Raw genomic sequence first — 22265 nt, 5'->3', positions numbered from 1 at the left:
GTGCAGGTGGGCAGTGAACTGAGATAACAAAATATTAAATCAAGAATTTATTGTGTAAATATATTCCATTCACTCAGTGATGATGAAAATTTATCACATTGTAAACCTGCAACACAAAAACATAATTCTCCATACAACAGCATAAAACAGTTTCTCAGTTTAAATAAAGGTGTGATGTGGATAAAATCTTACATCACATAAGATCTAATTTTAGAACAATTGTGTCCTGGAAATTAAATTGAGACACAAAATTCCTCAGTTGGATTGTCTGTTTATGGCTTATTCAGTCAATTCAATAATTTCAAGTTCAAAGGTACTCACTCAAATGTGTGTAAATTCATTGTTTTTAAGGCAGTCCAAGAGCCTCTTGTTTATTGTATTGTTATTCATTTACACACAACATTGCTCATAAAGGCATTATACAACTAGAGATAATACTTACATGGGTTCTAGTGTAGGATCACTCACACTGCACCATAAGAATTCACTGTGATGCCTCTCAGCAAATTAAAGCGTGGACTGTTCACTGTGTGTTCACAACTGCATTTTAAAAGCCACAGCTGGGTCCTCTCGGCCAGCAGCGTCACACTTGTCACTGGTCCTGTGTCCTCATGTGGAGCAACACCGCCTGTCCAGCCAGCCCAGCCTCCACTCCTCCTTTAGGAACCACATACTGGGTCTCATTATTAGCTCTCTGAGGGTCCATCGTCCTCAGTTGCTCGTTGCTCTGAGCTACGCTGTCCAAACTCCACAGCTGGTAGCGCAGGCTTTTACCCTGTTTAGCCAGGATGTAAACCTCTCTGAGTCCTGTGCCGTTTACGGGACAAGGGAAACTGGTGCCACTGGGCAGGTAAAGCCAGGGAAGACTGGGATCAGGCTGATGGTGGTTTTCGCTCACACTCCCCTGGTCCAAACCGAGGAGAACACCTGGAACAAAAAGATACAGTAGTTGTGTGAGATCCTGATGTTTTTAGAGAGAGGTGTTTCAAAAAGCCAGTTAAACCAGGCTTATTTAAGTAAATCAGGCTTTTTTTCAGGAAGGTTTAAATACATAAAATAATGCAAATAAACAACTTGGCTGCATGGCTATTGCTTCATAGTAAGAAACGTTTCACTTTTTTCATGTTTTTTTCTCTCTTTAACTATCACTAAATAAAATTAAAGACTTAAAGACCCACGCAGAAATCCATTTATTAAATATAAACAAAGTGGCACACAGCCAATGTCAAGGTTTTTAAACAGCATTTTCACCTTATGGAGGCCGTTATGTCACATGTACAAACCACATAACATAATACAACTGATGGAGAGCTAAAGTTTCTATTTTAATTAGTCTATTTTTTATTTTATTCTCCTGATATTAAAACAAATTACATGCATTACATACATCCAATTTGAAAGTATGTTGCACATAATAAATCTACACCTATACCACCCAGTATATAATAATACAAATAAACTGTCTTCTTTCCTTTGTCCATTGCAGTTATTTTGCTAGTTTTGGGGTAAGATTTTACTCTAGATATTTTTTTTATTACATATTATATAGTTTTGTTTTAGCAGATAGTATCATATTGTTTATTCTTCACTGTGAATTGATGTGATCAGTACTTGATTTCGCAGTGATCTTGTTTCAGTTTGTTAGGTTAATTCAAGATGTGATTTTCACAATAAACTCTGAACCACCTTTACAAAAACACTCCTCTGGTGAGAGAACAATCCAGTCTTACCTGAAGCGACTGCCCAGTGCGCCCTGTGGCCGCTCCGCTGACATGGCTCATGGTTGAAGTCCTCATCATATCTGTATATACTGTCAAAGAATTTTGTCCTGTAATCTTATTGTCTTATGACATGTAGCACAGCCCAACTCATACTGGGTTTTTGAAGTCAATTCAAATATCAATATTTGGGAGATTAAAAAGAATCTAATAACGATACATGAGCTGATAGTATTTTTTTTTTTAAATAAGCAAACAACATTAATACGGATCCCTCACTACAAATTAGTTTAAAAAGAACTGTGACCAAGACACATGCTAAATATGACATTTTACAGTAAAATAAAAAAAATCAAGTTGTTGCTGCTCTCTGGTAGACAAACTACTGTATGTAGTGATGACACTGTGTCTAAATTAGCTCAAACATAATTTGGTATTTCTGTACTGTAGTTTCTTATTACCTGCCAGCCAACATACACAAATCAATACAGCCTGAAATATATCAGCCTGGCCAATGTATCGGTCTTGCTCTAACATTAGCAGTAAAAGACATGCCTTATGGTGGTTAAGTTTGGCTGCAGGATACGGGATGAGAACAGGCTGTCTCCCCCACAGGTGTGTGATGATGGTTGCAGCATTGTTACCACTTAAACCTCCAGAAAGCAGTTCTGCCTTACAGCCACAAACCTCTTCTGCCAGCAGCGCCATGTTGTTAGCTGACAAAATAAAAATATTAATGACAACATAAAGAAAGCAAACACCATAAACTCAACACAGTGTGAGAGTTTATGGTGTGTAAGAGTGAAGCAACACTAAAACAAGTTGGTTATATAACTTCCACATTTCTAAATTACTTCCTACATCTGGCTCTTAAAGCCAAATACCATATTTTTACTTCTGCCAACACCTAATAATGTTGCCTTTGGGAGGATTCAATGTTTTGCCATGCCATCGGAAAACATCTGCTGTGATCCATTATGACAGAAACACTCCCCTCTTTGCTGTTGTTCTCCACTGTTTTTTTTTTGTTTTTTTTTAATAGACTGGACCAAAACAGTACACACTTTTGTTACCTGAAAACATTTCACCCTGTGCCGTGTACCCCTTGCTCAGAGCTGTCTCAACCACAGTTTCCATGTCAATGCTCAGCTGTGGCTGTCGAAGGTGAGCAGCCATCCACAAAGCCACCAGACCGCACCTGAAAGGTAAATGAATAACACACTCACAGTCACACCCTAGCAAATATGTCATGTTTAATGACTTAAACATAAAAGCATTCAGGTAAGAATTGCCCCATTGTGCATACAACAGTCTTGGTAACCATTTTATTTGTATTATATAAGTGCTTTCTCAGTCAAATGTAGAGCCGAATGTTACTTGACAAGTATTAGACTGACACTGTAGTGACTTACTGTGGACCATCTTGGATGAGGGAAGGCACGTATGCGTTTACCAGTATCCACTGCAGGTCTTTCCTAAAACTGAAGCACAAGAACCACACCGCATAACATAAATACACAATATTCCATGAGAACAACTTTGCTGCCTTTTCAACCTTAGACTGAGTTAACAGCTTATTTGGCACAAATGTACAATCCATTACAGTCCAGTCCAACAGCCCTAAAATAAACTTTTTCTTTGTGAAGCAACTTTTTCCTCTCTTCTTCTCTGCCGACCTTATGCAAGTAGTGGTGTGGACAAAATACTAGGAACACTTTTCAGTATAAAGCAGTCCTATAGTGAAAATGCACATCATAATTTCCTAAAGCCCTAGGTCACAGTCAGGAGTCAAAAACCTGAAAATACTCAAGTAGCTATTAACTAATTAGACAAAGAAGACCAACGAATCCTCACCACTGAGAAGCTGGAACTAGAGTATTTTGTCCTTGAAAATGACTTGCATGATAAACTCATTGTCTAGATGGTTCTAGATTATTTTTCATTTAAAAAAAAAAATTCTATTTCAAAAGCTTAAACATGTTTAAAACTGACTGTTGTAATGAGAACAAGCATAACAATGTCTGTCAAATGGAAATTATTGCAAGGCTCATGAGGATTTCGAACCAGATGCATGTGCAGAAATTAAGCTGTTGTTGGAACTGCACAATTTAAAAGGGAGGGGAAACTTAGAGCGGGAAGCTCTTGAGAAAGAAAAAAGAAACGGGGGTTGTGAAAAGAACAGAACATTAAATATTGAATGATGAAAGAGTGGAAAGAAACAACAGTGTATGACCCTGTAGTATCCACTTGTCTCATTGTAAATAGTTTTTTAAAATAAGTGACACTGGGAGAATTAATATGGTGTAGGCAACTCGGTCCATGGAGCAGGATGTAATGTAAACATTAATTTGTTATTATTATGAATGTTAAGCATTTGTATATCTATTAATGTGCAAAATTAAATTCATCCTGACACCGAGTTCCCCCTTAATGTTGTGTTTCACTGATGGAAAACATTTTTTTTAATAAACTTTGATTTAATAAAATTAGTCCTTTTACTTTTATTCATTCATCATGGCTTGGAAAGACCTGTTGTTGTTTATGTAACACTTATCCAGATTCCATACAATAAGCCTTTTGTCCATGATTCAAATAAATAGATATTCAGGCTAAATGTTTCCTCGTAGTGAGTCTCACCTGCTGTCCCTCTGACTGAGCAGCAAGCGGGCCTCTGTGTGGTCTCCCTCTACAGGACTCCTGCTGCTGGCTATAGTCTGATACAGCTTCTTCTTGTGTGCTGAGGCTGGAGGAGGAGGTGGACCTGGAGCAGGTGGAGGTGGTGGAGGAGGAGGAGGAGGAGGAGGAGATGACAGGGGGTACTGCACTGACATTTTCCTTCAGCTCCTTCTAGGTTAAACCTGATAGAAAATGTGGTAAATACTTTGTATTTTTGTGTAACTCTGCAAAAGGGGCAAGTTCCAGCAGCTCTTAAAAACTGCAATACATCCGATAAACACTGTAATAAATAAATACAAACACAACCTACCCACCTCTGACAACTTAGCTAGCAGCTTTGTTGCCTACAAACAGGGCGTGAAAGGAGTTATCTTAACTCGGTGTTGAATGCTCTTTGGGTAGAAACCGAAGTGTAAAAATCCTCTCCAGTAAACGGTAATCGCTTACAAACAGTGATTAACTTGTATGTAACATGCTGAATCCCACTCCCTCTTTTTAGACTACCGCACTCAGCTAGCAGCACCGGTGTTTTGCCCATATTTGGCTAAAGCTGTTCCCGCTTCTTTTTCGTGTTTATTACCGGATCACACACCAACGGTAAAAGTCCACACTGCCCCCTACTGCTCTACTGATGTTAGAGCACAAATAAACTGAAAGCGTGGACGGAGGGTAAGAACGACTGATCACAGACAGGTAAAATACCCCTACCCTTCCTACATAGGACCCCATACTGAAAGATTTTCTCTTTGTGGTACTTTGCCATCTCTTTGTAGTGCTATTTTGTCTCAGTAGTAGCTTTGTATTTGTCTGCCATATTTTTTTGTCTCCTTTTAGTCATTATGTGTCTCTTTGTGGCTTTTTTCGTCTCTAGTATTCATGTAGTGTCTCTGCGGCTGTTTTTGGTCTCATTGCAGTAGTTTTGTTGTAATTTTTGTCTCTTTGTAGTCGTTATGTCTCCTTTTTACTCTTTTTCAGGTCTTTATAGTCAGTATGTGTCTTTTTGTGGCTGTTTTCATTGCATTTTGTGTCTTTATTTTTTGTCTCTTTGTAGTCGTCATGTTTCTCTTCGTGGCTATTTTTCGTCTCTTTGGGGTAATTGTGTGTCCTGTGCCCAATAGGCCATTCAATCAATTCATGGCTGTGGTGTAGAGTTGTGAACTCTGACTGCACAGTTAATTCATGTGTCTGAGTGACAACCTATGGTGACAACAGGTGTTACACCGCATTCTGCAATCAAAATTTGTAATTTCCTCTGTATCTCTGAGGTCCAATTTCTTTCTTCACCGCTGTCAAAATTTATGGTCTTGTCTTAATGCTGTGGTGGCACCATGTGTGGTAAAAACAGCTACAAAAATTACGAAAGTATAAAATAAATGTCCGAAATAGTCACAGAATGTAATAGGTCATCGAATTTACCATAACACCGGAAACGACGTCTGCGCTATTTTTTTAACGCGAGAACAGTGAACGGGATTTGCGAGGCCGGGGTTTTCATTCATCATTTCGAGGTGAGTTGAATCGCTTTTTATTTGGACATCAGAGTTTCTGCAGCCCATTAGTGAATTTGGGTAGCACATTTGGACGTTGTTTTGTGACATAGGGATAATCAGGCGTAAATGATTGACGAATATATTTAGTTTAATAATGTTAGTTGTAGCTAGCTTATAGGCTAACGTTCACCCCACGTTGTTTGCTAACGTTAGCTCGTTAGCTGCTTAGCGATTCAATAATAATTGTGCCCTTAATTGGTTTAAAAGTAATATTTCAAGCTTTTTTTCCCCATCCCATCACTCTTCAGCAGGTTGGAAGATGGCCACCACCGAGGTACGGCTTAACCATACAATCTACATCAACAACTTGAATGAGAAAATCAAGAAAGATGGTAAGTTTAGCATCCTCACCCTGCAGGCTCTCTCGGATCCAGTGAAATGTATCAATATATCAAATCAAACTAATTGTTTCTCTCATTTGTCTTTATTTCTGTAGAGTTGAAAAAGTCTCTGTACGCCATCTTCTCGCAGTTCGGACAGATTTTGGACATCTTGGTCGCACGAAACCTGAAGATGAAGGGCCAGGCCTTTGTAATCTTCAAAGAGATAAACAGCGCCTCCAATGCTCTGAGATCCATGCAGGGATTCCCTTTCTATGACAAACCCATGGTTGGTTATCCTCACATTGAATACCAGATCACTGAAGATCAACATATAAACCCAGGCTCTATTCAATATTTTAATTTCTTTTTTTTGTTAGAAGTCAATCAATTAAACTTTTATCTGCTTGTTAACCAGGTTGAAACAGTAGTCTTTGAGTCTGTGAATGTTCTCATTCGTCCAGGTCATAGTTATCTCTCTCTCAAATTAAATCGAAGGCAACTGGACTTGTATTTGTCTGTGGAAGTCTTCCACAGACAAATACAAGTCCAGTTGCCTTCGATTTAATTTGAGAGAGAGTAGTCTTTGAAATAAATATGGTCTTAACTCATCTGTCTCTTCCTGCAGCGTATCCAGTATGCCAAGCAGGACTCGGATATCATAGCTAAAATGAAGGGCACTTATGTGGAGCGTGACCGTAAAAAAGAGAAGAAGAAGACCAAAGGACCTGATGCTGCAGGAGCTAAGAAAGGTGTGCCAGGAGCTGCTGCACCCATGGTTGCTGGGGTACCCGCTGCCATGCCTGTAAGTAGAATTAATGTTGGCAACAGAGTTTTTGTTTGAGTATCAAGCACAATCTATCAACTCCTTACTAGTGAGCCTGATTATAACTGTGGACAGAGTAACAAAGTATTAAAAGTGGATTTGCCTTTTTTTCCAAGAAAATTGTCACTAAACCAATTGGTCTCATTTATGTTCAAAGTATTTGTTTCCAAGCAAAGCCTCAGTTTGCTTTGGAACAAAAATCATCAAATTTAAGTGAGAATTACCTTCTTAGACATATGACTGAAAATAAAACGGTAAGTGATTTATGTGAAAAAGGCAAAAATGTGTTCAGAAATCACAAAAACCGAGTTTGTTACTCCCCTCTATTGGTTTCTGTGTAGCCATACTGACAGATAAGATAGACAAATTATCTAAAATTGACACCACATTTTCATGTAGCAGAGTAAACAATAGCATACAGGCTTCCCAGATTTGGGTGGAGATCACTGATAGCATGATACTGACATGCTAATCACACTTGTACTTCACTCTTTAGGGTATGCCTCCCATGAGCCAAGCTCCCCGCATGATGCACATGCCAGGCCAGCCGCCTTACATGCCCCCTCCAGGGATGATGCCTCCTCCAGGGATGGCACCTGGTCAGATGCCCCCCGGGGCCATGCCTCCTGGTCAGATGATGCCCGGACAAATGCCTGGACAAATGCCTCAACAGGTAGCGTGTGTCACGCCTTCTCACCGTGCATTTGGTCATTTCCTTTATCTAAATAATCTTAGCATATCAGCCTATGCTTATATTCTGACCTCTACTGGCCTTTGTCCTCACAGGTTGCAGAAAATCCTCCCAATCACATCCTCTTCCTCACCAACCTGCCAGAGGAGACAAACGAACTCATGCTCTCCATGCTCTTCAACCAGTCAGTAACGACTCATTTTCTGCGTTCAGTTATACCTATTTGTATTTGCCCATTAGTTAAAGGCTGAACCTGACTGTTGTTGTCTATTCAGGTTCCCTGGGTTCAAGGAGGTGCGTCTGGTCCCTGGTCGCCACGACATCGCCTTTGTGGAGTTTGAGAATGAAGTGCAGGCGGGTGCTGCACGAGATGCACTACAAGGCTTTAAGATCACACAAACAAATGCTATGAAGATCTCATTCGCTAAGAAGTAACACCTCTCAGGACCGGCCATTTTCTTACATGCGCGCACACACACACACACACACACTCGTCTTTTTTTTTTTTTCTTTTTTTTTAATGAACAGCAGTGACCCGAAGTAAGAACCACTTTTATATACAGTTGCTGATAAGTGCTGCACGGGTGGTGGATTTTTTTCTTTCTTCCAGGATTACATGTAAGTATACTTTATTTCCATCAAGTTGCTGTGTTTTTATTGTGCTACAGAACTCTTGACTTAAAATAATGGTCAAGTACATCCATGAAAATTAGGATAATGAATTTCACAAATGTATTGGTTATATATCTGTTTTAGTTTATACCTGAATCCACAAGCAACTTGATGTACAAAGTTTTTTTTAAACTGTTTGTCATAAAGCATTGCACCCAGAGTCTGGTCTACCAGACATTGTACCTGGAGCTTTTTCCTTTTTATAATTAAAATGTTTCTTGAAGACTGCTCTCCCTCGTGATTTCCCATGCGCTCATGTTGCAGTATGATTTCATCTTAGGCCAATAGCTGGTGCTATAAACCTACTTTCTTCTACCCCTGACATTGATGTTTTGCGGTGGTGTGAGGTGGGAATAGGGATCGATAGGTTAAACACCTCAGTAAACTGTTTTTAAGCAACCCAACTGATAAATAGTTCTTAATGTTGATTTTTATCTTTTGTGCCCACTTCTGCTTCAATGCTGCTGAAACTTCAAATATATAGCAGTAAATTGTCAATGCAGGGCTGTTAAACCCTTTGCTATGGAGGACTGTGAACCTGTCGGCCTTTATTCCAATCAAAAGCTACATCAGGAGATCTTATCTTTTAATGTAGCTTCAGTCACAGAGTATGGGATATCTGGGGGAAATTACTTGTGGTCAAGCTTTTGCTTGGAATATTAAACGGCCTAATCTTAGCCCTCTGTATTGGGGAAAGCTGATTATCCGAATTGTTGTCTTTATTAGTCAGCAGTGGAGCTCGAACAGCAAATGTAGGGTGGGAGAAAAAGGGCAACAGAAGTCCTTGGTTGAACTCAGTCTGAGAATCCTGATGTTAACATGATATACGGTTCAGACTGCTGGCTGCCCACACTCTCCGCAAATATTGATAATTTGTAGAAAATTGAATTCTTTGGCCAAAGAATAAAAACATTTTTTTTCTATTTCTCCTGTAGAAATTATCGTATCTAAAATTACTGGGTCATAAATCATCGTTTCTGTTATTCTTGTAAAATAAATCAATTGGAGTCTCATTCAGTTTTTTCAGCTATGAAGTTTATACCTGAACAAAAATTAATCTATAAAATCTATTAGATTATGTCCTTCCATGGTCTTGAACCATTGTGCTTTGACATTTTTTAGTACAGTTGCATCATTCCCAATGTTTTTTTTTTCATGTCATTGGGTTGTGAATGCTGGTGCTGCTTCACAAACGCTGTACTAGATGTCAAATGATGAGAAGTTAGTTGTGTAAAGTCCTGTATTCAGAATTTTATTTAAATAAAAGTGCAGAATACTTAGAATATCAAAATTAAAAGCACTCAATATGTAGACAGAATATCCCATGCCTGCGTTATATTATTGGATAATATTTACTGAAGCATTAAGAAACAACCAGCATTTTGATGTTTAGTTGGAGTTAATTTAACCTAATGTGTTGACACTTTATTTTAATCGCCCTACTAAGAATTCATCAGCAGTATATAAACATTCAAAAACTGGTATATAAAACACCATAATGCTGTTCTAAGAACATATTAGTGTTAATTAGAATTCTTTCTGTGGACACCTATAAGTGGAAGCTGTTGTATAAATAGATAACGAATGACAATCTATTAAAACACAGTTGTAATAATATTAAGAAAATGATAATGTGGTATTAGTCCTGTATTACTGTAATATAAGGCATATGCTCGCTACAAATTTTCAAAATTTTTATCTGAAAAAAAACTAGTAATTAAAGTTCTTAGATAAATGTGGTGAAGTAACAAGAACAGTATATTTACCTTTGAAATGTACTGGAGTAAAAGTATAGCAGTACCTCTAAATGATAATTGTATTGTTGGCTGCCTTTTATAAGGACTGTATGTGGGGAATTGGTGTTTAAACAAATATCTAATGAATGCCACTGAGTACAAAGTCTCACATGGTTATAGTTGTCTAGCATTTTGCCAATTAGCAAATGCCTACTGTATGTTTTGAACACATCCTCAAAGGCCCCTCTCTGCCTTCAGATGCTGTAGGTTTGCAGAGTAATTACACCCCCACCCCCCCCACCCCCCCTCAAAGGCTGGATTCATGAGAGTGGGGCAGAGTGATGTGTGAATTAGGCCTGAAAAGCTTAATTTAGACTTGCGTTATCAACTGTGCTCAGCGCACACAGGGCCTCCCTGTTGTGGACTTAAACTGTGCCCTGAGTAATTGTCTTCAGGTCAGCTCAACAGTGTACACAGAAATGCACATTCTTCTGCAGTTTCCCAAGCCTTTCCACACTCCCTTATTTTGCCTTGAGAAAGCACTGACCTTAGTACATGCGCGGCCATTTGTGTGTGTGTGTGTGTGTGTGTGTGTGTGTCGCATGCTCTTGGCAACATGCCTAGTGCTTTCCCATTCACCAACACAGTGATCTTTCAGTTGCAGGGACTGAGAGGCAATTTATACTTATCGGGTGGATTATGCATGGGAGTTGTGTTTGTCAGTTTCGCCTCAGAGTGAGATATAATAAAAAAAAAAAAACCATCCCAAACACATCATCAATATCTGAGCCTGTGGCCTCTCTTAAGGACTGTCATGTTTCTTTTCATCGGAGGGGTGCTGACATTGGTCATCAACATTTGTGCCAGAATCTGCAACTATTTGCTTTTCGCAGTTAAAAATATTGTTTACTAGTTACTAACCAACAATCACCATTACAAACTCATGCTGCGTGGTTAAACCCCTCAGACCCTGTATAGAGCCCATAGTGGGGGTGAGCCCATAGAGAAACATGATGCCACATCCTTCCATGCAGAATTTAGAAACATTTGAATCAGACTGATGACAGTTGGTGAATTGTTTGGCCTTTGTCAATCAAATTTGATCCAACTACACCCACAGAGTCTTCATGAAGCAGATGAGTTGACTTTTTGAGTGTTAAACTCTTAATAATATTTAAAATGGTTTTCTCGCTCTGATAGTTGCTCATTTAGTCACGATATGAAGCTGAGACCTACATCTTCTACCTGTGTCCAGAGGGACACATGTGACCATTAGATGGTGCCAAATACACAACTTTGTAATGAGACCCAAAGAGAGCAGGGGTCGCACTTTTTGTTTTGGTGAATCTTCCACAGGTGAGCCACACACCGCAGCCTCCGAGCAGACCCAGTGATGTCTGCGTCTTTCCGGATGCTTGGTTAGAATTCCGCTCATGTTTGGAGGTCAGTGCTCCCCTATGCAAATCGGCGCTCGGCTCCTCAAGAGCCCTCTGTTCTGCTCCGGGGTCACTGCTGAGCGCCAGGCCGTGGAAACACCAGCGGTTGTCAGGGAAGCTCTTGAGCAACAAGCCCGTGATAGACCTTCAGATGGAGGAGGATGAGGAAGAGGAGGAGGGAGGCCGAATCTCATTAGATTTCCCCCGATAAAGAAGGTACATTGTGTGGAGGTCTTGGGTCTAGCAAGACGAGCACTGGAGGTCACATGTGGAAAATATGCCATGTGAGCGGTGCCAATATTCAAAAGATGCCTGTGCACCCTACAATTCTCTTTTATATTTATGCGCTCACCCATGTGCGCACAGTACACAGGCCGGCAGCTGTCCAAACATGCTTAATCGTAAATGTGAATATGACGATCACATTTTTTTTTTTTTTTGCGGACAACTTCCATTTCATCATCCGCAGCAGGGGCAGTTTAATGATGCAGGGCTGCAGCTTCAAAGCCTCGCCATAGAAAGTGTCCTATTCAGAGCTCCAGCGAAACTGTAAAAGCAGTTAATTGGCACGACGGAGCTTTGAAGTGAGCTGGGGACAGCAGAGCCCTGAAACTGGAGGAGAGGAACCAGTCAGGTGCCACAAAAAGGTAGAGAGGAAACAGAAAACCCAGAGAGGAGAAGTGAGATACGAAACGCGCTCATTCGTATTCCCATGCGTAAATGTGACATAGAAAAAAAGTTTGGGTTGGTCTACAGGTGGCTCAGGGTGTAGCCTAGAGAGAGAGGGGCGAGAGAAAGGGATGAGAGCACTGGTGCGCGCTGGGAACCATCCGGACCAGAGCTGAAAGACGGATATTCCCTGCCTCAGGACACACCCTCCACACTCTCTCTCTCTCTCTCTATCCCTCTCTCATTGTTTCCCACACTGACTCTATCGCCGCCGGGCTTCGTATCGGGTTGTCAAATGACTAGCCAGCCGCTTGGATTAGAGGAGCGCAAAGTGAAATCATTCCGCCGGAGAGGCACAACTTTGGTGGCTGCTTCCACACACACGTCACGAAATAGGATGAGTGTAGATTATATTTAGGGGTTTTCTGTTTTTTTTGGTGCGTGGATCAGGCTTAAAGAGAGACAGAAGAAGAAGAAGAGGAGGAGAGAGTGCCAGCTGATTGGGATAAGAGTTCAAGTCAAGTGAGCCGGCAGATTGGACCCTTTTAAAGCCTCTTAACGCAGGTGGAGGGAGGAATACAGCGCAAGGGGAGTGTGTTTACGTGCCCTGTGTGTGTGTGTTTGTGTGCATGTGTCATTCCCAGTGGAAATCCACCCTGGACACAGCAGCAAGAGGGTGATCAGGTGTGCGTGTGTATATGTGTGGGTGGGTGTGGGATAAATCCAAGCGGAGACAGAGGTAGCAGTGATTATGGTCTCTGAACTGGACGCGATGAAGTGGCTCAGCGGGAGTTTCAGGGTTTAAGACCGGAGAAGGAGGAGAGCTGGGCGGACGGACGGACGCAGGGAGGGACGAGGAGGGGGGCACACCACCACCACCACCACCACCACCACCATCATCATCGCCAGAGCGCACAACACAGTCCCCAATCCCTTGACGCAAGGATGGAGAGCTCAAGAGCGCACATGATAACTCGGCTCGATTCCAGAAACGGGAGTGGAAAGATCAGCGGGAGGCCAGACATGAGGGGTGACCGACACCGGGAACACCTCCACCTGCAGCGGGCTGTGATTTTACTCGTTGCGCTCACGATACAACCGCAGGTAAGCCACCGATTAAGTGCTATTTCGGGCGGCATGCCCTTAAACCCCCGAAGCTGACTTTTAACTGTGGTTTAGTCTCTATTTCTTATCACAGCTGCGTGAAAACAGTCAGTAATGGATTCCACACACACACGCATACGCACGGTCCCTTTCCCCTTTGTGCTGCCCTCATTCCGCTCCTATATGGCGCTGTGCCCACCTGTTGTTTCAGCCCGCTGGTGTCTGTTAACCCACGCAAAAGACAACTACTGTAATCCTATTTTAGACGCAAGGGATACAAATGTCACAGCAAAACATTTGTCTAGTAGGAGTATTATAGCAAAACCATATATATTGTTGAACATTATAAAGAAACGACTGTTTATTGTGTTTGAGCTTATTGTTTGTTGAGTATCATGGAGCGGACATCATTAAATCAAGCAAAAATAACAGCATACAGCTGCTGCATGTGATTTATAAATCCTTTTTGAAGGACTGTGGTGGCTCCTTAGTAAAACAACACCTTAATTCCCTACCCACATCCTCTGTTCAGCATCCACTCCTTATTCACTGCTTATCTGCCTCTCTCTGCATCCCCACCTTTAGCATGTTTGCAAGCTGGTGCACTGTGTATTTATTTTTAACATTATTCAGCCTCTGGTTCTTTGACACTCTCTGACTGTTTCCTACCCCCTCTGTCTTTATCCCTTATGGCTGCATGGATGCAGACCTTCTTTTGTGTGTTACAGTGCTTTATACACAACAGCAGAGTTCAAAAGTCACTGCAGTAACTTGCATTAATGATTCTGACAAGCTGCTCCTGGCATTATAGTCATTATTTTGTCAGCATGAAAAGCTTCATATTTTATGCCAGCAAAATATTGGGCATGGAGGTGAGAAACCACATTTATTTTTTCCTTCTCGCCCTGTGAGCTGTCAGGCATCTGCTGGTCTGATCAGGATGCCTATGATGTGTGACAGGACTCAGCAGTAGCAGGAACAGGCCCAGAGGTGCTCCAGAGTGTGCATGTGTGCACATGTGTGTCTTTGTGTGTGTGTGTGTGTGTGTGTGTGTGTGTGTGCGTGTGTGTGTGCGTGTGTGTGTGTTTTTTTTAAACACTGAGCTCATATCCAGCATCTGTGTCTTGGGTGTGTGTGGAGCTCGGGGCCACAGCCGAATAAACTCCGGGGCGTGTGAATGTTGAACGTTCGGGCAGCTCTGCGTGTCTCTCTCTGCACCTCTGCAACCCTCGCACAGCTGAGGAACAACACACTCCACTCCCTCCATTCTCCGACCGCACTGCAGCGTGAAGCACACTCACACATTCACAACACTCACACTCACACACTCAGGATCCTCTGCTGCCGCTGGTGACCATTTATAATGCAGACGACAGGGGACCATCCTCATCGAGACCTGCTTAGTTTGCGTGTGATTTTACAAATGAAGACACTACATGTTGTCTGTTGTTCCATTTTATTAACCCTATGTGGTTTGCAAAATCAGGCTCATTCATTTTCACTGAAGCTAGATTTTATTAAAATTAGATAACATTAAATTTGCCAAGGAAAAGTATAACCTAAAGCCCAATAAAAGCTGTTTATCTTCTAAGCTTGCGGGATCCATCCAGATGTGATTTGCTGAGGTGTCGAGATATTGCCTGAGGCTCACCACAAAACTGTGAGTCTCAGTGGGCTGCAACTATCATCTTTATCAATTAGTCTGCTAAATATGTGATTATTTGGATTATTAAATGTCAGAAAAAAGCTTAAAATTCCCAGCACACACGTACACTCTCTCTCTCTCTCTCTCTCTCTCTCTCTCTCCCTCTCTCTCTCTCTCACACACACACACACACACACACACACATATTATTATTAAATATATAACAATTGAAATTCAAAGTGCCACAAAACTTATATTAGAAAAATTCAGTCAGCAACAATGTTTTTCCAGATAGGATTACATGTGATACTTATGCATAAGGAAACTCTTAGTGAAACTATTGTGGCTAATATTTGCTGTGTCATATTTGTAATTAGATGTAGCTGTTGAGCTTTGGAGGATTGAAGGTGAGTTAACCAGTCTCACCTGAGCTCAGGTGCTGAGCCATGAATGTCAGTCTTTAGATGGAGAGGATTTGATGTGAGCCAGCCTTGAGTTTTGGGTGTAGGTAGCCTTTAACTTCCAGAGCTCTCCTGCAGAGAGGGTTTGCGCCTCAGCTGGGACCCCCCCCCCTCCCACCCCCCCCCCCCCCCCCCCCCCCCCCCCCCCCCCCCCCCCCCCCCCCCCCCCCCCCCCCCCCGGTCAGACTGAAGCGCTGAAATGCTGGTATGTGGGGAATGGCTCGGGCAGTGAGAGTAGGAGAGGAAGAAAGGAGGATGTAGAGTGATGAGCGCCACTGTATCTCCACAAGCCTTTTGATGTAGATGAGTCCGCCCTCCCTACACCCCTCCGACCCCCTTGACCCCTCCTACCTCACCCCCTCAGCCCCTCTAAGCTCAGGGACAGGGTGCAGGAGAGGGACACACAACCAAACACAATGGGGCGACTGAGATTCTGGCAGACACATGATATCTCGTTGGTCTTGGTGATTTCTGTCTATGATTGAGTGCACAGCACCGCGGGGGATACATAATTCTGATTCTTGGACTTAATGAGCTATCATTAGTTTAGTGTTTGTGCCAAAATAACTGTGAATTATTTAGATTTATTCATCAGCAGAGCTTTCATGGCAAACCGAGATAACAGTGGCTTTATTTTTGTGTTTGCAGTCATTGGAAATAGCCAAAGCCATTGTTTTATTCTGCCACAGTGACATACAGACACACAGACATGCATGCAGACACATACCTGACCCTGGTGCTCCGAGACTCTCAGGGGGGCTTGTTAACTCTAGAGTGTGTGTGGAAGTGAGTGTGTGTGTGTGTGTGTGTGTGTGTGTGTGTGTGTGTGTGTGTGTGTGTGTGTGTGTGTGTATGTGTCTCCTACATCCATCTTTAAACAGCTAAAAGAAAAAGGAGGCAGATGAAAAGGAGCATGGCAACAATACAGAAAAGAGACGGCCTCAGAAAGAGAAATGACAGGAGCATTCAAGCTTGTTTCCAGATAGAAAGAAGGGAGGAGTAGAGGAAAGAAGTGTGAGCTGGTTCTCAGTGTCGTTGTCCCCTGGGAATACACACACACGCACGCACACACACACACACACACACACACACACACACACACACACACACACACAAGATGAGCACATGTGACAGACTGTGCGAATGATTTCTTCCCCAGTTTATAAATGAATAAATATAAATTTTGTGATTTCCTTTTCTCTTTAACTCATTGTCCGTTGTTAAAAGCAGGTTCTGCTTGTTACTAAATCATCAGCTGAAATTTTTGCGCCAAAATTAGGATTTTGTTTCCTGATTGTTGCAAGGCTTCCACGGTCAATACTCAAGATCAAGAAAACTTTACCAATTCTGAAATGAATCTTGATGTGCAGTGTGCTAACAATAAATGGAGTACCTTACCTTTGTCATTTTGGTTCAGTGTTTCACTGTGTTCAAAAACAACCTCCAAATTCTGCATCAAAAACATCACAGTTAAAAGAATAGCTCAACATTTTGGCAAATGTCTTTATTTGCTTTCTTGTCGAGAGTTAGATAAGATAGATATCACTCTCATGAACACTGAAACGAAGCTACTGCCAGGAACCAGTTAGCTAAGCTTAGCATGGAAACAGCTAGCCTGGCTCTGTCTAAAATATCAGCCTAGCAGCATCATTAAATCTCATTTGTTCAAAAGGTAAAACAACAATTTGAGGTTTTATGGAGGGCTATGTGTCGGACTAACTGCTTGTCTGTCTATGCACTGTGCCAGCTAATAATGGATGATATAATAATGAAACTCTCTTTCCCGCCCTTCCTTTTCCTCTCTCTGGACTCAGGCTGTGTGTGCCGTGGGGATGTTCGAGCTTCAGATCCGCCACTTCCAGAACCCGCACGGATTCCTGCAGAACGGAGACTGCTGTGACCTCCAGGCTAGTGGGGGGCAGCGCTGCTCTGCCAGGGACCAATGTGACACTTTCTTCCGAGCCTGCCTCAAGGAGTACCAGGCCCGGGTCGCTTCAACTGGAGCCTGCACCTTTGGCTCCGGCAGCACAGGCATCCTGGGTGGAAACTCCCAGTCACTCCGTCACCGAGGACACGATGGAGGAGGAGGAGGAGGAGGAGGAGCAGGAGGAGAGGATGGGACTAACGGACACATTGCCATTCCCTTCATATACGCCTGGCCAGTAAGTACAGGGGCAGTGCTGTTATCAGTATGGTTACCAAGGGAACAGGCTAAGCTTGAAATACAACAATACACTCAAACTGAGGCTCGAGTGGAATAACAATGGCGCTCAGAGGAAGAGTTCATGTTCACATGCTTTTACACCTTTTCTGTCCTTCTCTGCATGTGCGTGAAAGTAGTAGGTCAGGATGACATGGAAAAAACATGACAATAACCACAACACATTTGTTGTGGTCCTGGTAGCCTGTGTCACTATCTGTTCAGGTGTGGAAAAGACAATCACGCTGTTGAATGACAAAATAGAAAAGAAACCTTCTATTGTGTTTTATAGAAGTGCTTGGCCACTCCTGAAGCAAAAGCTGTCTCCATAAAGAAGTAATACACTTTTATAAAATGAAACATTCATCTTCATGGGAAAAAAGCAGAGATGTTGTTTAGACCAGTGGTTCCAAACCTCAGGGTTGGACTCAGGATCCCTCCCAAGGAGTTTTAAGATAAATCTGAGGAGTCAAAAGATTACTAAACGGACAATAAAGAAAAAACTATTTCCATTACGTAATGTCAGCCATTCGGTCAATCCACCGCTTTGGTCAAGACTGAAATACCTCAACAACTATTGCATGGATTGAAATTTGGTTCAGATTACAATAATAGATGATAAACAAAACGACTTACTTACTAGCTTGAATTATGTCATTTGTAGTTTGTCATTCACTATATTCCATGATAAATAATTTGTTCTGCCTCCATTGATCTCCTCAGTCACATCTATTTCTTCTCCTCCCTTCATCCATAATGAACTTTCTCTTCTTATGTTAGAGACTGTTGGTCTTTTCGTTGCTTTCTTCTGGACCTATCGAACAATCTCCATCTCGATCAAACATCACACTGCTGGCTGCTCCGTCTTGTGTCCTCATTAAAGAGCAAACCAATTAATCTGCCATTAGCACAACAGTAGGCGAGTGTGGCCAAGGAACAGAAATCGATTATTCAGTCCACTTTTCTCTTTCCTCCTCCAGCTCTCCCTTTCTCTTTTTCTTTAGGTTTTTCCCAATAATGCAGGAAGAAACTAATACTAACATTAGTCACTGTGAATGAAGGAGTTTTTCATCTGTCTGAAGTCTCGTCACCAAACAAGAGAGTGGTTGTTAGCCTGTAACATGAAAAACAAGCTGTTTGAAGATTCCAGGGATTTGTGGTGGTTATATTATTGATGATATATTTCACAGTTTTCTCACATTTTATAGATTCATTGAGAAAACACTTGTGAGATTAATCGTTAATGAAAATAAGATGCAGGCCTATTCTTTTCACATTGTTTTATTTTTTTTTGCTTTGAGACCTAAAGTCCTTGCAAGGGCAGGAAAATGAGAAGCTTTTACAGCAGTGACTGACACAAATACTCTCATTCGGTAGAGCTCTTACCTCCTCCAATCACCCTTCTGAAAATCCATCAATCCGTCTCTTCACCCTTTAATCACTTCTTTCCTGGACTCTTCGATTCAGCAATTAATGCTTGCTCAAGAGAATCCCTTCAAAATGATTTGGCAGGGACACGGAGGAATGAGCCACAATTTTTCTAGGGATTTTAGAAGTTTTGTTTGTTTCTTACTTTTTCTATTTGAGTGAAAGAAAACCTCCTGCAGTCTTTTCTATCTCTCTTTTTGTCTGCCTTTGATCGCTCCCAGCATGGTTGACTTGCTTCTAATAATGAAAGAATTACAGAAATGCAACAAAAGGCTTTGTGGTTCTAATTCATAATCATATTGTGTTGTAATAATGTTGGTAATATCGCACAAAACCCAGGTGAGGCTTCAGATACACACAGAGCGTGACACACAGATACTCCTAACATGGATTATAAGACAATGGACTGCTGGGTACAGACATGTAAAACGCCCCCACCACTTTTACTTTGGAGCAAGACACCCAGACTGAAAGAGAGACTCTCCTTAGTTGTTTTGTGTCTTCTTTTAGACACTATACATCTCTCTGTGGCCATTTTGTGTCTATTTGTGGTTGTGTTGCTTTTCTTTTTAGTTGTTTAGCATCTCTTTGAGGCCATGGCTCATCTCTTATTCATTGTTTTACATCTCTTTGTGGATGTATAACATCTATATTTAGTCTGTTGCATCCCTTTGTGGTTGTGTTGCGTTTCTTTTTAGTTGTTTTGCGTCTCTTTGAGGTCATTATGTGTCCTATTATAGTTAGTTTATGTCTCTTTGTGGTCATTGTGCATGTTTTTGTGTTTGTTTTATGTCTCTCTGTAGTTGTTTGATTGACTTTCCAACAAGAAATATCAAAAGTCACTTCAAATGGAGGCTCTGGTCCAGGAGCCATTTGATCACTCTGGCTGACCCGTTCAATTGTCCATCCATGACTCCGAATATATCCACACTGAGCACACACGGCATACACAAGAATGTCCTACAGAGTTGGCTTCGGTTTCTTCTTCTTGATTAGTATCAGCCCATTTACCTGTGAGACTCTCTGTCCCAGGGCCAATTATCTTCCCCTATCTGCGTTTGCTTTTGTGTGCGTTTCTGTGTGTGTGCTGTGAGCATACTGTGTGTTTGTAACACACTTTCCTTGTATTTATTCTCTCCTCCTGTACATTGGGTAGGTGTGTGATTGGCAGGTAAGAGTGTGAGAAAGTTCTCCATCAGAAAGCCTACCTGGATCAGTTTCAGGGCCGGGCTGCAGGGCGGGCTGGGCTACAGGGGAGAGAGAGCTGGGACACACAGTGGCAGCGTCTTTGGCTGAAAGACCCGCTTTATCTGGCCAATCTCTGGGAGGTGGAGGGGGGGGTGCGGGTGAGAAAAGGGAGGAGGGGGGTGAGAGAGAGAGAGAGAGAGAGAGAGAGATAGAGTGATCTCCCTGCCCCAGGTGAGGGGATGAACAGGTGAGCGTAGTCATTATGAGGAAAGGTGAGCTCTTTCTGTCCCCTGGCTTCCCTCACTAGTTCAGCCTTTCTTTCTACCACTAATCTCTTCAGTCATATGTGTGTGTGTCTGTGTTAGCTAATGAATGTGGGCATAGTTGTAATTCGTTGTGTTGTAATGCTATCAAGGTTGCCTGGAGGTTTTCATCCCTGTTAGGTTGCTGTAAATCTCATTGCTCCGGTGAAAGCTCTGTGCAGGTAAATCGTCCTGCCCATTAATTCATATGAACACTAGAATGACAGAGGATGTCGTACCATGTGTCTGCTGTTTGCTATGTCTGGTTTTGGAAGTTAAAACCAGATTTTAGCTTTGCTTCCTGGTCAGCAGTAATCTCACAGATAGTCTGAGGGACATGGTTTCATTTTGACCCCAGATTTAAAATCACAGACACTCAGCGGTCTGGGATGTTTTAGCTGTGGCGCCTCCGCAGAGACGGGAAAAGTTCAAAGACTTCATAACTGCGAGGTCATTTCTTTAAGCCCTCTCTCTGTTGGCGGTTTCACTGTTGAATCTGTTTGGATGACAGAGGGAAACAGAGCGAGCTGCAGAGAGAGTTTGTTCCTGATGAATCTTTTTATCTGACAGAAGGGGGAAGGAATCAGTAATTGAATCAGGTGGATGAGTGAAAATTTAGAGAGTCGGCAGGTACACAGTGCAAAAATAATGACAAGGTCATAGTATGGAGACAAAACTTAAGTGGGTGTTGTTTTTTGTTCTTATCCATTAACACTTATGCTTTGATTCAGCCTCGTTTACCACACGCTGTGGGAACTGAATCTGTTGTGACTTGACCTTTTGTCACTCAGAACTACTTCATCAAAGTCTGGTTAAGGCCTGCTCTTTTGTTAAAACCACCTGTGACAAACGACAATATGAGAGGTGCTATAGAAATACCGTTAACATGAAGTGAATGGAGTGAAGTCCCCACCATTTATAATCCTTATGTCAAGTGTTAAAGCTCATTCATGGTCAGGTTCACTGCCAAACGCCATAGCTGGCTGTTGCTGGGAAAGACTTGAATTCAGCAAAGTCTGTGTGTGTGTGTGTGTGTGTGTGTGTGTGTGTGTGTGTGTGTGTGTGTGTGTGTGTGTGTGTGTGTGTGTGTGCGTGCGTGCGTGTGCGTGTGCACGCCAACTTTGCTCCTTTCAACTTGTCTTTTGCCATGCATGCTCAATGTATCTTGCATCTTGTTTGCATAGATGTGAGTCTTATCACAAACACAGCTAAATGCTGAGTCATGCAGCACATTCAGAGCATGAAGAGAAGTAATGCTGACAACTCATGCTGTCCTGATGTGTTGTATCTATAAGCAAAGTGGAGTCAGAGCCAAAATGTTACTGATATTAATATGTGCTCTGGATATAAAGAAGTGCAGGTGTCCTGGTGGCTTAGCGGCTAAGACATATATCATAAACATTAAATACTATCAACTGAACTACTGTCAATGGAGATAATTCTAACTACTTTAAATAGTGTTTGGTTGTTAAACTTACAATAATGTAATTCATAAACTGAAGAAAAGAATTACGACCTTAATTTTAACCACAACAAATTGTTGATTCTCTTTGATTTTTCTAGATCATCCTCAGATCTCACTCTGGACAGTTCGCATTGTAACTACTTGTTTTTTCTACAAAGAGACAGTGTAGTTTCTCTGT

General features: G+C 41.9%; 3 protein-coding genes across 4 annotated transcripts in view; 2 read left to right on the top strand and 1 right to left on the bottom strand.

Moving 5' to 3' along the window:
- Positions 1-30: 30 nt before the first annotated feature.
- On the bottom strand, positions 31-4886 carry cunh19orf54 (chromosome unknown C19orf54 homolog). Its single transcript, XM_022767535.1, has 7 exons — positions 4709-4886; positions 4356-4576; positions 3131-3199; positions 2792-2916; positions 2305-2434; positions 1731-1801; positions 31-927 (listed from the first exon to the last, which is right to left on the bottom strand). Exons 2-7 carry the CDS (start codon positions 4547-4549, stop codon positions 593-595), a joined length of 924 nt encoding a protein of 307 aa, XP_022623256.1. The 5' UTR covers positions 4550-4576; positions 4709-4886; the 3' UTR covers positions 31-592.
- Positions 4887-5868: 982 nt separating this feature from the next.
- Positions 5869-8676, top strand: snrpa (small nuclear ribonucleoprotein polypeptide A). 2 transcript variants are annotated; one of them, XM_022767551.1, is made up of 7 exons: positions 5869-5902; positions 6193-6276; positions 6381-6553; positions 6893-7069; positions 7587-7763; positions 7877-7965; positions 8057-8676. In XM_022767551.1, the coding sequence occupies exons 2-7, from the start codon at positions 6204-6206 to the stop codon at positions 8214-8216; spliced, it is 849 nt and encodes a 282-aa protein (XP_022623272.1). In that variant the 5' UTR covers positions 5869-5902; positions 6193-6203; the 3' UTR covers positions 8217-8676. The 2 variants fall into 2 exon arrangements, with proteins under 2 accessions (XP_022623272.1, XP_022623273.1); XM_022767552.1 differs by having other exon boundaries at positions 5884-5902; positions 6196-6276.
- A 4507-nt stretch (positions 8677-13183) lies between these two features.
- The window catches only part of LOC111238137 (protein jagged-1-like), a 45979-nt gene continuing 36897 nt past the window's right edge, over positions 13184-22265 (top strand). Inside the window, exons 1-2 of the mRNA XM_022767537.1 lie at positions 13184-13398; positions 17319-17666. Of these exons, the coding sequence (XP_022623258.1) occupies positions 13240-13398; positions 17319-17666 (507 nt within the window). The 5' untranslated portion in view covers positions 13184-13239. The remainder of the gene's footprint in view (positions 13399-17318; positions 17667-22265) is intronic.

Source organism: Seriola dumerili, unplaced genomic scaffold (genome assembly GCF_002260705.1).
Source record: "Seriola dumerili isolate Sdu_G_001 unplaced genomic scaffold, Sdu_1.0 BDQW01001195.1, whole genome shotgun sequence".
NCBI lineage: Eukaryota > Metazoa > Chordata > Actinopteri > Carangiformes > Carangidae > Seriola > Seriola dumerili.
Note: the sequence above shows the minus strand (reverse complement) of the source record. Positions and strands in the feature narration are given on the sequence as shown.

Bases quoted from the DNA above. Each gene is read 5' to 3' on its own strand.
- cunh19orf54 (XM_022767535.1), bottom strand. From the start codon at position 4,549: ATGTCAGTGCAGTACCCCCTGTCATCTCCTCCTCCTCCTCCTCCTCCT. The intron at 2,917-3,130 runs GTAAGTCACTAC...TTTACCTTTCAG, and splicing joins CTCATCCAAGATGGTCCACA to GTGCGGTCTGGTGGCTTTGT. The intron at 928-1,730 runs GTAAGACTGGAT...TTTTTGTTCCAG, and splicing joins GCACTGGGCAGTCGCTTCAG to GTGTTCTCCTCGGTTTGGAC.
- snrpa (XM_022767551.1), top strand. From the start codon at position 6,204: ATGGCCACCACCGAGGTACGGCTTAACCATACAATCTACATCAACAAC. The intron at 6,554-6,892 runs GTTGGTTATCCT...CTCTTCCTGCAG, and splicing joins CTTTCTATGACAAACCCATG to CGTATCCAGTATGCCAAGCA. The intron at 7,966-8,056 runs GTCAGTAACGAC...TTGTCTATTCAG, and splicing joins CTCTCCATGCTCTTCAACCA to GTTCCCTGGGTTCAAGGAGG.